At 39.0% G+C, this 16,643-nt stretch overlaps 1 protein-coding gene across 1 annotated transcript in view; it reads left to right on the top strand.

Annotated features, from left to right (window-relative positions):
* Positions 1-1,722: 1,722 nt before the first annotated feature.
* The window catches only part of DCTD (dCMP deaminase), a 29,630-nt gene continuing 14,709 nt past the window's right edge, over positions 1,723-16,643 (top strand). The window contains exons 1-3 of the mRNA XM_015817378.1: positions 1,723-1,852; positions 8,457-8,568; positions 13,548-13,683. Coding sequence (XP_015672864.1) covers positions 1,812-1,852; positions 8,457-8,568; positions 13,548-13,683 — 289 coding nt within the window. The 5' untranslated portion in view covers positions 1,723-1,811. The remainder of the gene's footprint in view (positions 1,853-8,456; positions 8,569-13,547; positions 13,684-16,643) is intronic.

Here is a 16,643-nt window from a genome sequence, read left to right as displayed (position 1 = left end):
AAAAACTGGGCATGCTTTTCTGCCCTCTTTAAGATCCTTTGAGGAAATATAATATTCTGCCCTTTTAATATTTCCTTCTCTGGGGGGGTGACTTCCCATATTTTCTTGTGATCTACATAATCAAAAGCATTTGTGTTATCAATAAATCAAAAGAAATATATTTTAGAGTTCTGGTGCCTTTTCCATTATCCACTGGATGTTAGCAATGTGATTTCAGGGTGCTGCTATTCAGTCTTTTGTCATCATTCTATATGGTAGATAATACAGAAACAAGCATTTTTTTATTAAATCAAGAGGGCCCCATTACAGCAACTGGGGATGCATAATCTATTTTATCTTGCATTCTCTTTTTGAAACAGCTAGGTCCTGCTTCTGAATGTTGCCACAGATGTGGACATTTCCAGTATAGCCAAGACTTCTTTCTTTTAGTCATAATCAGCATTTGCTAGGGATACTATATTTAGGTTGCAAAATCCAGAAGATCACTATGTGGGTGCAAAAGGTTTCATAGTATTTTCTAACAAGTCATCATCCAGATTTCTGAAACCCAGCCACAGTGCTCATACCATTTGCTGGCATTTCTCTTTTGCCCTCTCAGTTAGAGTTCCCTGTAAAGGTAAATTGATGCAAAGCTGATCTGTTCAAATCAGAAATAATATCACAGTAACACAGGAGCCCCATTCTTCTTACAACTCATTGATTTGTGCAGAAACATCAGGAAGAAGATAACTTCTGGAGGTGTAATATTGACACACTGTAGGTACTGTAGCACATTTCAGCATCAAAGATGCAACAGAAGCCAGAGAGAGGATGGAGTAAACAAAAAAGATCACCAACTTTAAAACTGAAGTGTTTCTCTGACGCAAGCAGAAATGGTGGATAGTACTGTAAATCAATAATGGAGAAAAAGTCTTTCTCATTTCCTATATATTTATAGATTCATAGTATCTACTCTGTACAAAGTCATACCACTATCCCCCCAAAATGTTATCTTTGCAACTCAAATATGGTAGCCCTACTATAAGTAAGACTTCACTGTCAGTTTCTAAACAATAGGGTCAAACATTTTTCCCCTTGCCTAAACAAAATTTTTAGCCCAATTCTGTCACCATGTGATAAAGTGATCCTTTTTCTAATGCTTGCAATTGTATGGAATAGGCTTACAGATCAAATCAGCTGCATACTTGTATTAAGGAATGGTCAGGAAGGGAATAGGGTACAATCAAGTGCAATATGCTTGCAAATAACTTATATGGTCCACAAGAGCACAAAACCCGAAAATAAACGATCAAGCTGTTTCACTACTCAATGTAGCCTAAAACAGTTAGGGAAGTCAGATGATAATTCCTACAAGTTCCAAACTCTTTAGTATTGGCTAAAACCACGAGGAATTATGTGGTATAGTCTCTCACTGAAAATAAATTAAGAATATTCATTGGCGCACATGATATAAAGGCTACTGAAATGATATATGATTCCATTGTAGTCCTCCATTAAATTAAATTTCAGTGGGTAAAAATCTTAGCCGTCGGCGCCAACCTCCCTTGCGCGGCAACTTCCCTGCCAAGATAGTCCGATAGGATCGGCGGAGTAATGCATTCTGGAAAATGTAGTCCGCGAGGACGCTCAGGCCTCCAGTACGTTTGTAGTTTGAGGAAGTATCCAAAGGAGGCGGGGCTTTCCAGTTGGAGTTTGCCTTCCTTTCCCGCCAATTCTGATTCCAGTTTTGGCGCCAAGCTGCAAGGCGGATTTCTCTGTTGGGAGACGGACGCCGGTGGGACCGTGATTTGTTCCGACGTGGATAAGACGCGATGAACGCTGACGGTCAGCTGCAGACCATCTCTCCCAATGGGTAGGGGCCTGGGTTGCCGATGGGTTGCGCACTCGCATCACGCTACTCTCTCTGTTCCCACTCAGTTCTGTATTCACCATGGCTGCTTTTAGATCTATGCCTTTTCCCCGGCTTCCCTCCTCCCCTGTTTACACACTTGTACTTGCTTGGGCAATTGAATCGGGTCCCTCCAAAGCCTACTTAACATACACACATATCCGGGTGAAATCATTTAATCCTTTCTGTGAAACGGAAAACTTTTTAAATTTCTCCGTCTCTCGTCTTACTATTTTAATGAATTAAACGGAAGCAGTCTCTTCACTATATTTTATGCAGGTGCCTTTTGATTTTAGATGCCCGCAATGCAGGAGACAGGAGAGAACCAAAAGTGTACATTCAGAAACACAATAAGGGAAAGGTACATGCGAATCACAGTGTAACCTATTTTGTAGGCTCCCATTTTTTCCTTTATTCGAGTTAAGAATGAACAAACCCCTGAATCCCAAGTTTATGAACATAATATGATAAGCCGGAAAAATCAGCTCACAATTAGAGCACACAATGCAATGTTAATACTCAGAGGTTAATACAAACAACTGTATTTAAGTAACTTGCATACATATTTGGCTTCCTTTATGTCTGGAGGAAAATCAGTTTTCCTGGTTGTGTCTGCTTGGGAATGCAGAGCACAGTTTTGTTGCTCTGCCTGGCAGGAAACCCTGACAAAAGCAATACTTTTATGCAGCTTGCTGTTGTCAAATCTAAAAAAATGTGGTTGTTTGCAACTTGGAGGAAAGGCATTTCCTTCAGCAGGTTAAATTGCTAGTGTTAAGTATTATGTTGCTGGAGTTCTTTGATTTCTGAAAATTTGGCTTTGTTCAATAACTTTTTTTCAAAATTCCCTCTATTCTAAAATGAGAGTATTAAAAAAAGTTAAAGCATCCTTTACAAATGTAGAGTCAGCTTCTTTTAGGTGCAGTACAGTAGTAAAGACTCAGTTGAAATTTACATAGGGTATGAGATAAATGCATTTAACTAAGCAAAGTTCAGTAAAATCTATATTGAATGCTCTCTTTCTGTACTTTTGTGGATCTGAAAAACAAGCTTTCAGGAAGAAAATGCCAGTTCTGATTTGCTCTGATCTAAACAAACAAAACAGTGAGAAAGAAAGTGGGATGACAGTCCTAAATTTGAGACAAGAGCTCTTCTTCCACATAGGTGAACTCAGAATTTAATCTAACAGCTTTAAATGTATTCATATTGTTTTACTTTCAGAATCACTGAGTTTGGTTTAATGGTTAAGGCACCAGCTAAGAAAGTGGGAGATTGTGAGTCCAAGTCCTGCCTTAGCCATTTGGGCCAGTCGCTTTCAGTCCAGCCCACCTGATAATTTATAGGGTTGTAATTGTATGTTGAGATATGTTCTTGAATTATTTGTAAAAACAATAAAGGTGGGCTAGAAATAGATAAATAATCTAAAGTAATTTAATCTGAAATTGTATTGCTGAATGTTTATTTTATGAAACATTCGTATCCTATGCTTCAAATTTAAAAAGGAAAGCAAGTTGATCTATGTAGTAATTTAAAAAGGATAGATTTTAAGAATTCTGCAAATCAGGCTTGATCCTAAAAAGTAATCACATGAAGATTTAGATTTAGCAATTACTAAAATATGTTCTGATGGGGAAATAAGTCTTTTGAATCCAACCACTGTAAAACCTGAAAGACTGAACTCATATTACAGGAATGACTGATTTTAATGTCAAGATCAGTTTAAAGACATCAGTTTAAATCTGAGTGTTTAAAGTGATCTGCTATCATAAAATAATGAAGAAACAGCCTCATCTTGACTAGCTTTTTATCTAAGTCCAATTTCTAGAGAGTGTATCTTATATCTTAGTTTATGATAAAGTAATGATTGTCCTTCAGATGAGTCTCCCTAAGGAAAAAATATTGAAAAGCAACATTATTCTTGATTAGTGGAAGGCTTTCTCTTAAAATCAGAGAAGAAATTGCTTCATGAGAAGAATATGAGTTCACTACAGATGTATGGCTTTTTGTTACACGGTGATAAAGTTCACACTACATATTTAACTCTAAAGGCAGATTAACAAAAGATGCCTACATAATGTACAAACTACAGCAGAAGTTAATGTAATGGTCCTATTTACACAATATACTACGAGTAAACTTGGTTTTACAGGTACTGGACCACAGACTGTCAATTCCATTTTAGCTTAGTCTGTCATGTTATATGAACACAGCTATACAGCTTTTTCTGGACCAAATTTGGGGATTTTTTTTTTGTAGAAGGAGGCATTTGCACAGTGCATATTGAAGATCCTCTGTATCAGACTTCTCTATGAAGTGAAATTTCCTTTCGGTTTTCAAAGTAATTTTTATAAAGTAACTGACAATACTAGGCAGAAACTATTTAGGAAATGTTTGGAATGCTTTCTAGTACAATTTTAAGTATGCAGAGATCTAGAAAAACTAAGTAATTCCTAGAGCAGATACACTATATAAAGAACAAATTAATATACTCAGCCATTTAATCAGACGGCGCTGCTCATGTTCACTCATGTGCTAGTTATTTCCTGTTTGGAGTACTGCAAAGTATCTACATCAGATTTCCCTTTGAGAATGCATTTGTGTGTATAGTTTTGGCTACCCCAGTTCATCTGTGCTGTATTTGCCTACTGTGTAATTCCAATGACTCCCAGTTTCTTTCCAGGTGGAATTTGAGATGTAGTTATCTCCTTCAAAGCCTTGAATGACATGAGGTCTTGTTATTTGAGGTATCAATTCTTCCTAAAAACATCTACTTATCCCATTAAATTGGATGGGGTAGGTTTGCTCCAGACTGCTCTACAGCAGACATGTCAAACTCAAGGACTCTGGGCTGATCTGGCTGTGATGTGCTTAGATCTGGCCTGCAAGCAAATTAGGAGAAAGAGGTAATTGAGTATGTAGTGGGGGAGGGGGTGAACTGAAGCTGCCGGAGCACCAGAGATGCCTGGGAGCACCAGAGATGCCTGGGGGAGAGTCAGCTGGAGCTGCGGTGTTGCTGGGGCTCTGCTGAGGCCCTGGGATCGGTGTGTGCGGCTCCAGCTGATCAGGGTGGCCAGCAGCCGCACACAGTCTTTGGGAAAAAAAGTCAGCTGGAGGTGCGGGGCTGCCGGGGTTTGGTGCAGAATCAGTGCACGCAGTTGCAGTTAATAAGTGCTACATGAAAAGGCCAGCCAGACAGTGAGTGAACGCATGGAGGAGAGGATATAAAAGGGAGAGGTTTGGCGGGAAGAAGGAGGAGTGAAGGAGGAGACAAAAAACAATAGGGAGGAGAGGAGAGGCTTCTTTGGGGCAAGCCTGAGGGAGGGAAGGGGATAGGAGAGGCTTCTGTGGGGCAAGCCTAAGGGAGAAAAGGGGACAGCAACTGGCCCTTTGAGGGCAACCATAATGCTAATGCGGCCCTCAAAGAAATTAAGTTTGATGCCCTTACTCTACAGTATTAACTGTTGTCATCTAGCAGGACCTTTTCTGTAGCATATCTACCCTAAGGAGCAACTTCCCCCTGACATATGGAGGGCTCCTACCTTTGTCTTCCAGAACCTTTTCCATTAGGAGTTGAGCCAGCATGGGAAATGACACCACTTGTGTTTTGGAGATGATACTTTTATGTCATTTGGTGATATATAATTTTTTAAAAATAAATTGCATATTTTATTTGTTTATCTGCTGATTAGCTCCCTAGAGTTTTTTTTTATATAATATGGTTGACCACTTTCATTTTCCAATACAGAAATTTCTAGTAAAGAAGCTTGTTTGGGGACCAAAGTTTATGTTTGGGGAAAGCAGAGCTCACCATGCAGTAGGAAAAATCCATCATTATGTTTATATGCATCTTTCAATTTAATTGTAAAGTATTGCCTATCCTGTTCTTAAAAACCTTCAGTGACTTTGGTGCTCTCAAATCAGGTTCAACTTCTGGTTAGTGTGAGGACAAATGCTCATCATCTTAATCTATCTTTAGTATAGTCTTTAGGCAAGGACAAAATATCAGGGTAGATAATAGACGATTAAAAAAATTTTAAAAATCAGATTTTTTAAAATTTAAATAGGGTTTTTATTTTTATCAAATTTATTTTAATGAAATGCTTTTGGAGTAAAAATCTATCTAAATATAGTTTTCCTTTTAAGATACATTAATAATTTGATTTATTCAGTATTAAATGGAGCTTAGTTATGTAGCATGAGGCTGTATATTCTGCAATATTTACATTTTTTGTAAACTCATTCAATGAATCCAAGCTCTGCAAGCTGAGATAACATGCACTGCATTGATGCATTCACACAATTTTACAGTAACCATGAGATAAATCATAAAACAAAGTTCAGGAATATTCCTTTATCCCATTGTTTTGCAAATCTGTGTACGCTACAAACTGTATGATTGTTTGAAGAGAAATGCATCTGTACCAGGCTCTGTTTTTTGTTTTGTTTTTACAAATATTTTATTAGGTTTTATAAGGGTAAAGGGGGAATAAGGTATAACAAAGGGAAACATACAAAAGGGTTAGACCAAAGGAAAAGGGTAAACACAATAGTGGGATTATTCCCACAAAATAACATCGCTTCAGCAAGTAGACCCATCCGGGTGTACATATTAAATCTTAATCATTAGTCTAATATTAGTTTACAATAATTAATTTTATCTGTAATTATGTAAATAACAAGTTGGCCAATATATCTCATTCATTTTACTAAATAACAATGCTTAATATAATATTACTAATATATTACTAATTAGTTGTAATAACTTTAAAATATTAATATATTGCTTATTAGCTATAATTTACTTATTAAAATCACAAATAGGAAAAATAAAAAAGTTCATCGAAATAAACATGAAATATAAGTACAAATTATCAATTATCCCTTTTGGAGTAAAAATCTATCTAAATATAGTTTTCCTTTTAAGATACATTAATAATTTAGTTTATTCAGTATGAAATGGAGCTTAGTTATGTAGCATGAGGTTGTATATTCTGCAATATTTACATTTTTGGTAAACTCATTCAATGAATCCAAGCTCTGCAAGCTGAGATAACATGCACTGCATTGATGCATTCACACAATTTTACAGTAAGCATGAAATAAATCATAAAACAAAGTTCAGGAATATTCCTTTTATCCCATTGTTTTGCAAATCTATGTACACTACAAACTGTATGATTGCTTGAAGAGAAATGCATCTGTACCAGGCTCTAAGTGTTTTAATTAAATAAAAGAATTTGAGTAGTTTTCCAACTATGTGTGATTAGCCTATTAACCTAAAATCAGTTCTGATATCGCTGTTTTACTAACCTGACAGCTTATTATTCTAAATAGGAAACCTTCATTTTGTTTGCGGATAATAATATTGAGGATTCTAACTACCAGCAAGAATGAGTCCTTACATTTAAAGACCACCTGTCATTTCAGATCCATCATGGCAGCGCCTGTTAGCGGGAATCCACTCACCTGCTGCCCGCCACGTCCCTCATCTTATTGTGTGACTGCCGCATCACCAGCCGTCCCATTAAAGTGAATGGGACTGTTGGTGAGTCAACAGCGGGTCAGAGGAGGAGCCGCTGCAGGTCAGAGGAGGAGCCGCTGCGGGACAGAGATGACAGTTGCTCTTTAAAAATTATGATTTAAATCGAGTTGATTTAAATCAAGCCTTTTTACTAGTGATTTAAATCAACTTGATTTAAATCAAATCCACCCTGCAAAATATTACAAAAATCTTAGGTAAAAAAAGAATCCCTGCAATTCAGTTCAGTAGGATTTTAAATGAGTTTCTGTTTTCTAAAATGAAAAATCTATGTAGATGTTTTCTAAAGATCATTGTTCTACCTGCTTATTCATATTTGCTAAAATGCAAAGTAAAAAAGGCCTATTATTAGACTCTACCGCAAAAGCAGTCAAAATAGAACACTTGACTTCTGACATTGGATTATATGTTATCAACATGGCTTATGAGCGGTATAATTGAAAATCATTATTAGCAGGCATTGACCCTGCAAGAATATTCAGCAAAAAGATATTTCATTTTCAGTGGTTATTTTTAGCTGTAACAAATGAAATTGCATCAGATTCTTGCTGTAAGAATAGCTGGTGGAGGGTATCTTTATTCAAACAACTTAATGTCAGTAATGTTGGGGCAAGTAAGGTAACCTTTTCCATATTTTTCCAAAGAAGATAATATTGAGGGATAGATAATAGTTAATACTGCATGACTTAAACACTATAAATTGCAGTTTTAAATGAGATAATTCAGTCTCCTTTTGGCCTTTTGGTCTGAAAAGTAATGTTCGTAAGCCACTAAGCAAATATAAAACACTAATATTTCTAACTATTAAAGTTTTGATTTGAATCTGTAACCTTCAAGGTCAGATTCTGCTCTTTTAGTTGTACTTAATTAAACTCTGGTGCCACTCTTCTGTATGGCAATAATTGACTTATTTCTGCAGATTGAAACACTGAAGTCAAATTGTATCTTGTACAGGTTTTAATTTTCTTTAAAAAAGAATCTTAGTTCATGTAAACCACTACCATTTATTGTCACTTTGTGTAATTTTTATAGGTATGCTTGTGAGATGACCTGTAAAAAACGAGATGATTACTTGGAGTGGCCTGAATATTTCATGGCTGTAGCATTCTTGTCAGCACAAAGAAGCAAGGATCCAAATTCTCAGGTAGGAAGATGGCATTTGGGCAGGCTAAGATAAAGCAACAAAGCTGAAGTCTTAGGCAAACTATCCTCGGAATAATCACATTGAATTGAATTCATTTGGGTTTATTTCTGAATAGGCATACTATATCTACATTGTTAGTCTTTGGCCATCCAAAAGCAATTGGTTTAATACAGGGGTGTCAAACTCACAATGTCACGTGACTTGTCGTGACGTATTGTGACTTTTTTTTTCCATTGCCGGCAATGGGGTCGACGCGGCTTCGGCATAACGCATCCGGCCCACGGGCCAGCAGTTTGACAGGTTTAATAGGTATCCTAACTCACAACAAAGCAAGCTACTTTTCATAATTTATAGAGGAGGTGTTAACATGAACAACCTTTTTTGCGAGATAATTTGTTCTTATTTCCTTCCCCTTTAACAGTGATATAATTTGAATGAGTTAAGTGAATTTTGCCCTGATCCTATAACAGGTAGCCCAATAGATGTCCTTTTATGTGTTTCCCTTGAAACTTGATGCAAAATTGGGATTAAGATGGTTGAACACTGGAGGGTTCCCTATTAATGCTGAAGTGGGAAACTAATAAACAATTGTAACATAATCACCTCAGAAAATCTAGACCCTATGCATAAATATGAAATACCCTTCTATTTGTATAGTTGTCTCAACCATTGCTGAACGTGGCCTCTCAAAAAAATCCTAGTCACCTAAAGGAATGATATATACCATAGATATTGCATTTTAGACCAGTTAAGACTGAACTGCATTTGGTTTTAGCATTTATATCTTGCAAACATAGTATTAATTAAATGTTTCTGAAATGTCTTAATTTTGGAGATAAAAATTAACATAGGTTTTTTTCTTATGCCCCTTTTCCAATCACTATTTGCCTCACTTTCTTATTTATTAATTTGATTTTATTTATATCCTGCCTTTTCATTTGGGAGCAAAGACAGTATAATGACCTCTTAAAGGGAATATTTTCTGAGAGCTTTTGTGTACAAAAACATTAATTTGAATGAAGATACTCTGTAATAAAGAAATTCTCAAAGTTTCTAGCATGGTGACCCCAACAATGATCATTGAATTTTGTGATTGCATGCATGAATAAAAATAATATCATTTGGGCTAATTTTAAACAACAAATAAATATACTATTCAATTTTAATAATTAAATTTAAATTTACAGTACACCAAAGGACTTCTCGCTTGAGAGAACTGTAGTTGTCTGTTGGATCTTGAGGAGGCAAGCTGCAGTCAGTTTGCCCCAAATGGGAGGCAGTCAAAGTAAGCAGCAACGCCCAGAAAAAGTTTTGATCACTTGTAAAAAAAAACAAAACAGAACAAATGCAAACATGAAATCTCTGTCTAAATTGCTTATACGTTTTGGAGACTTCCAGAGAAGCAGTGAAAACTGAACAACCACAGTGGAACAAGGACTTAGGAACACCAAAAGTGCTTCATACAGAGGCTTCCCGCAAAATGGTCTGGCGGGTTCTGGAGTTCTGGGAGCTGAGTAGAAGTCAGCTTTGTCCAATCCTTTCTGTGGGTTGTTTAAAATCCTATTAATAATGTATTAAGATTGTGAATCTAAAATTAAAATGGGAAGATATTGTTGATTAGAGAAAAATATGAGACTTTGATGACTAGACACAAGAGGCAATCAGAAAGTACTAAATATTATAATTAAAATGATATTCACTAATACAAAATGGGGGAAAATTCTTTGGAAGAATTCAAGGATGTTTGGGAACAATGTCCTAAGAAATGTATATTATGATTTCAGATATTAATCCTGCTATAACATATAATGTTGCTAGGTGTTGCTTAGCAGAGCTTAAACTAATTTTAATGAGAATCTAACTTCTTATTTCAGAGTGCTTTATATTATGATAGATTTAGTCTGCAAGTACACACTTTTATGCTCCTTCTATACCCATCTAATGTTCCTACTCTTCCTTTTAGATTATTAAAGACTACACACACACACACACACACACACACCATGTTTCCCCAAACATAAGATCTGGTCTTTTTTTTTTTTTTTTTGACCAAAAGACCCATTAGGGCTTATTTTTGGGGGATGTCTGACTTTGCGGCCTCTTGCCCACTCCATCCCACTGTCTGGTTGCTTGCTGCTGCAACGGAGAAGGAGACTGAGTATTGCACCTATACTGCGGCCATGAGGTGACATGAAGCAGGGGGGGGGGGTGGAGCTGCCCCACGCGCATCGCACCCACTTACCTCAGTACCCGCAGCCATGCCACTCCCCGTTTGGTGACCTCCCCCTGCCTATTCAATGACCTGGCTGCCTGTCCGCCTCTTCCCTTTCACTCCCTACCCGAGCCGGACTGCCATGCTACGGAGGATGGATGGGGGAGGCTCTGTCGCTTTACCCAGTCCCTCTTCCGTTTCGGAGCTAAGGGGGAGTGACGGCAAAAGACTCTACCTGCCAGCCATCCACTGAAGTCACTTGCCCGCTTCCTCCCACCGTCTGCTTGCCCGTAGCCGCAATAGCTTACAGGGCTTTCTAGGGCAGATACTCGGGAGGCAAGAGACACCGCATCTGGCAGGCGGAGGGAAGTGGCAGGAGAGGCTTGCACCACCCGATACTTCGGCTGCCCCACCTGTCCGGGCTGCTCTCCTTGCTTGAAGATGAGCTCCGTTGGCACTGCCCGAGCGTCTGCCCGGGAAGCCCGGGAAGCCGATGTGGCTGTGGGCAAGCAGATGGTGGGAGGGAGTGGTTGAGTGATTTCAGCGGGTGTCTAGCAGGCAGAGGGAGGCGGTAGGGGAGGCTTGCGCTGGCTGGTCACGGCGCAAGCCATGAGAGAGTTGAAGAAGGAGGTGGCTGCCGCCGGGCAGGTAATTTGCAGGGTGAATTGGTGGTGGATGGGATCAAAGAAAGCCCCTCCAACAGTGGATGTGGCTGTTGCACAGCAGCAAAGCCTTTCATCCTCAATCCCCCCTGGCTCTGAAATGGTGGAGGGGGACTGGGTAAGGCAACTGAGCCTCCCCCACCCATCCTCCATAGTATGGCAGTCTGGCTCGGGTGGGGAATGAAAGGGAAGAGGCGGGTAGGCATCCAGGTCATTGAACAGGTGAGGGGAGGTGTTGAGTGGGGAGTGGCCTGGCTGCGGGGGCCCTGAGGTAAGCGAGTGCAGAGTGGTGCACCTCATGGTGGCGGCATTGGTGTAACATGTGCTGTCCTACCCCGTTGCAGCAGTGAGAAACCAGACTGGGACAGAGTGGACGGGCTCTTAACTAGGGCTTATTTTTGGGGTAGGGCTTCTATAAGGCATAGGCCAAAAAATCAGGCTATGGCTTATTTTCTGGGTGGGACTTATTTTGGGGGAAACACGATATATATGTATAATTATTAGCTTTTTATAATTATTTTATATATTTGTTATGCTTCTTAATTGTATTCATATCCTCCTTATGCTGGTCTTTGATCATAATAAAAATTGATTGATTGATTATTAAGATTGTCTGCTATCGTAAAAATGGGTTTAAAAGAAGATAGAAGCGGATACTAAAACTCAGGCTGGTTTGGATTTGAATTTAAAATGCCAAATTACCAGAATGATATGGACAAAGATATTACACTGAATTTATAAATAAAATTGGCTGATGTCTTAATAACTTTTGGGACACAATTTAAAGGGAAAAAAGATCAAGATTTTTTAAAACAAAAAGTGGGAATATAAAGTTGGCTTATTTGATCAAGACTAAAATATATATGATTTTTCTAAAAGTTCTTAATGGGTTTTTCCTAATTAGGACTGAATGATAAAGATTTCCATTATTTGCTTATAGATAAGATATAGGAAGGAGAGGGGTTTTTTTAGAGAAAGTGTTAAGTTATGGTGTTATAAAGAAAATATTACAATTTATTTGATTAGGGTTAAAAAGTAGGTATTATTTCTGACATGTAAAATTTTCTGAGAGAAGACAGAAAATGATAATAAATCAACTTCTTGGACACTGAAGGGAATTAAAGATTAAGATTCTGGTAGTTCTTAATCCATTTTACATGAGCAGTTCTAAATGATGAAGTTTTAAAGATTTGTTTACAGATAAGGTATGATGTTGTGATTTTAGAAAAATTGATAAGTTACTGTGATAAAAGTAAAGTAAAGGCATATGAAACATTTATTTGATTAAATTTAAAATGCATGTTGGGTTTTGATAACTGAATAGATTTTTTACTGGTTAGGACTGAATGGTGAAGCTATAATTTGTTTATAGATAAGAGATAAGATGAGAAGAAGAGATCTTTTATGTGCATGTTAGAGAAGGTGATAAGTTACTGATATTTAGTTGTCTTGATAAAAGGGGAACATATTTATTTGTCTTTTTCATATATATACCATATATATGTATACTGTAATTTTGCAGCTTTGTTTGCAATTGTAACTTCTTGGCAGGCTTGAAAAGCCATCATATACAATGCATTGTATACATGGATGAAAATCAAATAGGCTGTCTGTCTAGGAAGGTCTGCAGTTAAAATACCAACTTTTAAGGCACATTGAGATAACCTGAACCTCTAGTGCTAGAGGTGCATGAATTCAGGTAGGTGTGCTCCAGGTTCCATTGAGTAAACAATGTCATCTTAGGGAAACTAGGAAGTGCACCTACTGTGTTATAGCTCTTCCTCTCTCATTCATGTGACTCCCAATCTTTTGAAAACTTAAAAGATCTGATTGTTCTCTGGGCCTTGAGATAGGTGATTGTGGAGTCTCATATAGTTATAGTTGGTTTGTAGTTGGTGTTCTGTTCTTCAGTTTGGTTGTCAGCACCCATAAATTAATATAATATCATTTGAATAATGTTGAGCAAGAGATCATGGAATTGGACAGCCTCAAAATTCAATAAACTTGATACATCAATTAATATTTCTGCATCTTACCCTTCTGACCATAGTCAACAGGTATATGGATCACAGTAGTGAAACAGTAAACTAGATGTTCTGTTTTAGGTTGGTGCTTGCATTGTGAATTCAGAAAACAAGATTGTTGGAATTGGATACAATGGGATGCCTAATGGATGCAGTGATGATCTTCTGCCTTGGACAAGAACAGCAGATAATAAACTCAACACAAAATATCCCTATGGTAAGGAATGTAATGATTAAATTAGGTCTTTATTTTTCCTGATGGAAACAGAAGACAATATTGCCTGAGGTGCCTCTCTCCTTTTAGGCAGGATCAAAGAATTTTATTTTATAGCTCCTACATGGCAGCAATGAGCAACCTCCCAAACATTTTCTGTCTATTTGTAAGCAGACTGCTACAAAAATTCTAAATTAAACTTTTTCCTTTCTAAATTTCTGTGGATTTTTTTCTTCCTTTTCTATTCCTATAAGACTTTCCCTGGACACAGCAGAGGCCTCAGGTAGTTGCGACTGCCATTCTTAAGGCTGGGGGGTTTTTTTGACAATCACTTTACCAGAATAAGTACTCACCCAGGTGGTTTTCTCTCATTCTTGCCCAGAGGACCATTTTTGATACCTATTCAGGAAGTGGAATTATGGGGCTATCCCCAAGCACCCAAGGGATTAGGGCATAATTAATGCTTTTTTTGATTGACTTCAAACTGGACTAATGTAGTTGAAAAGTTTTCTCAGTGAACTTTCCAAGTTCCGTGCTCCCTCATCTCTCTGGGTCTTTGAAAAGTGACCTTCCCTCCAATCAGCCTGGCATTATGGCTGAGCAGAGGGCAGTCACCATGCACAGACTTTTTAAGCTCAAGACCTAGTATATAATCCCAGTCAGGCACAGACCTTTTGGCAAGTTGTTAGATTGTGACTGTGACCAAGTATAGTTAAACTTCTGCAGAAAGATAGACAGACATCTTGCATTCAGCCATGTCTGGCTTTTCATATATTCACATAGATACCCAAACAAATTCTTTGTGCTATATAGTGGATAAGAGAAGCAAGGATTGGGAATTATTTTCTCATAGGAGAATGCACTTGTAGAGGAAGAAGGGGTTGTTGAACAGGCATTAGAAGTGGACTCCCAGAAAACAACTCTGTGAATATAAAGAACCATTATAAGGAGAACTGTAATGGCTGGCCCAAGCTAGACACTCGTGACAATTGAAGATTTGCTGTTTTAGTATATAATGCTGGCTGATATACCTAAACTAACTGAAGTTGTCCTGAAGTAAGATGTTCTATCAGTCAATCTGAAAGAGAAAGTTGAGAGGCTAATATTTTATCCTGCCTTTATCTTTACAATAGAATTTAAATAGATAACAAAGTACAGGTAGTCCTTGAGTTAGGAGTGTAATGGAGCCTGCCCATTCCACTCGTAACTCAAAAACTCATAGAGTGAATCTCGTTCGAGGTACAAGATCACTCCTTTGCTCGTTAAAATACACATGGCTCGTTAAGCGAACATGAGGTATCTCAGAGTGGGGAAGGCCATGGAGGGCCTAGTGCTGGAACAGGCCCCCAAGGCCTCCCCAACCCACTAAGATACCACATGCTTCCCCCTCCCTGATGTGCTGGACTCACCTGGAAAAGATCAGTTTCCTCTCTGCCACGGCTCTGGGCTCCGGAGGCGTTTTCCAGGCCGCTGCTGCCTGGATTTGAGGCTGGGGAACGCTTCTGTGCACCACCCGTGGCCCAATCAGGGCTCCAGAGGCCTTTTCCAGGCCTGATCGGGCCACGGGGAGCTGCGGAAGCATTCCCCGGCCTCAAATCCGGGTGGCAGCGGCCTGGAAAACACCTCCAGAGCCTGGATCGGGCCGCGGGGGGATGCAAAAGCCTCCCCCAGCCTTAGACCCAGGCTGCAACGGCCTGGAAAAGGCCTCCAGAGCCCCGATCCAGCCTCCGGAGGTATGTGGAAGCGTCCTCCAGCTTTGGTTCCATTCTCTGTTGCAGAGAACAGAGGCTGAAAGTACCATGAGATCACGCGAGATCAGTAACATGAGATCTCGCCCCATTGATCTTCAGTGACCTTGTGTTACTTTAGGCCTCCATTCTCTGCAAATGCACCAAAGGCCTGGAGCAGCCAAGAAAGCGAAGGATCTTGATCTTCACAAGGTGAGTATTGAAGGCCTGGTGCCAGGGTGAATGTTGCAGAGCCACTGCGGTCGCTTGTAAGGGTGAACGACTGCTGTGGTGCTGCAGTATTCATAACTTCGGGACTTGCTCGTGAGCACTAGGGGGCACTCATCACATAACTTTGAATGAGTGTTAAGTGAACGTCCGTAACTCAGGGATTACCTATAATTAGATGAACTGATGATGTTACGTAGTTGGATAATGAAACGGCTTCAAGAAAACGACCAAGCTCAAAGAGCACTAAGGATCCTACAGTTCAATCTAGTGCTACAAATATTCTCTCCTAAAGTCATTAGAAATAGCCATGTTCTCTCTCTCTCTCTCTCTCTCACACACACACACACACACACACACACGTAGTTAGAGAAGCGTTAGATTGATATTGAACAGTAATAACAAAAACATTCTCATGGGCACTTTAAAAAGTAAAGTAGTGGTGTTAGCAAGAATTGAGCATTGGAATGCATCTGGGTAATTTTTAATTCTGCTTGTAGAATTAGAATGGGGGAAAACAAAATTAATGCTAGCAGTTCTGATATGCTTTCATAATCAATGGGGGAAAAGAATCGAAAAGAGCTGCTTTGGGTCTGTGTCCTAATGAAATTCTAGGTTTCCACAGGAATATACCCTATGACAAAACATTTGCAGTAGCAGGAGTTAATTGACCAAAGTGTATGATCATCCTGTTAGTTTTCAGTGGTTTTTCTTACCCTAGAACAACAGAAGAGGCCCACATTCAAGGTAACTGTTACCTTCTACAGGGCACAGATTACCCTACACCACGGGTCGGCAACCCGCGGCTCTGGATCCGAATGGGCTCTTTCAGCCTTCTACTGCGGCTCCCAGGCCATTTGCAGAGACAGAGACAGAGAGAAGCACTTGCACTTTCCTTCTCTCTCTCTCTCTCTCTCTCTCTCTCTCTCTCTCTCTCACACACACACACACACACACACATACTCACTCACTCACTCACTCACTCACTCCCAACATCTAGCCTGGGAC

This window comes from Protobothrops mucrosquamatus, unplaced genomic scaffold (assembly GCF_001527695.2).
Source record: "Protobothrops mucrosquamatus isolate PMUCROS unplaced genomic scaffold, P.Mucros_1.0 scaffold581, whole genome shotgun sequence".
Taxonomy (NCBI): domain Eukaryota; kingdom Metazoa; phylum Chordata; class Lepidosauria; order Squamata; family Viperidae; genus Protobothrops; species Protobothrops mucrosquamatus.
The sequence above is the reverse complement of the archived record's forward strand: the minus strand, read 5'-3'. Positions and strand labels throughout refer to the sequence as shown.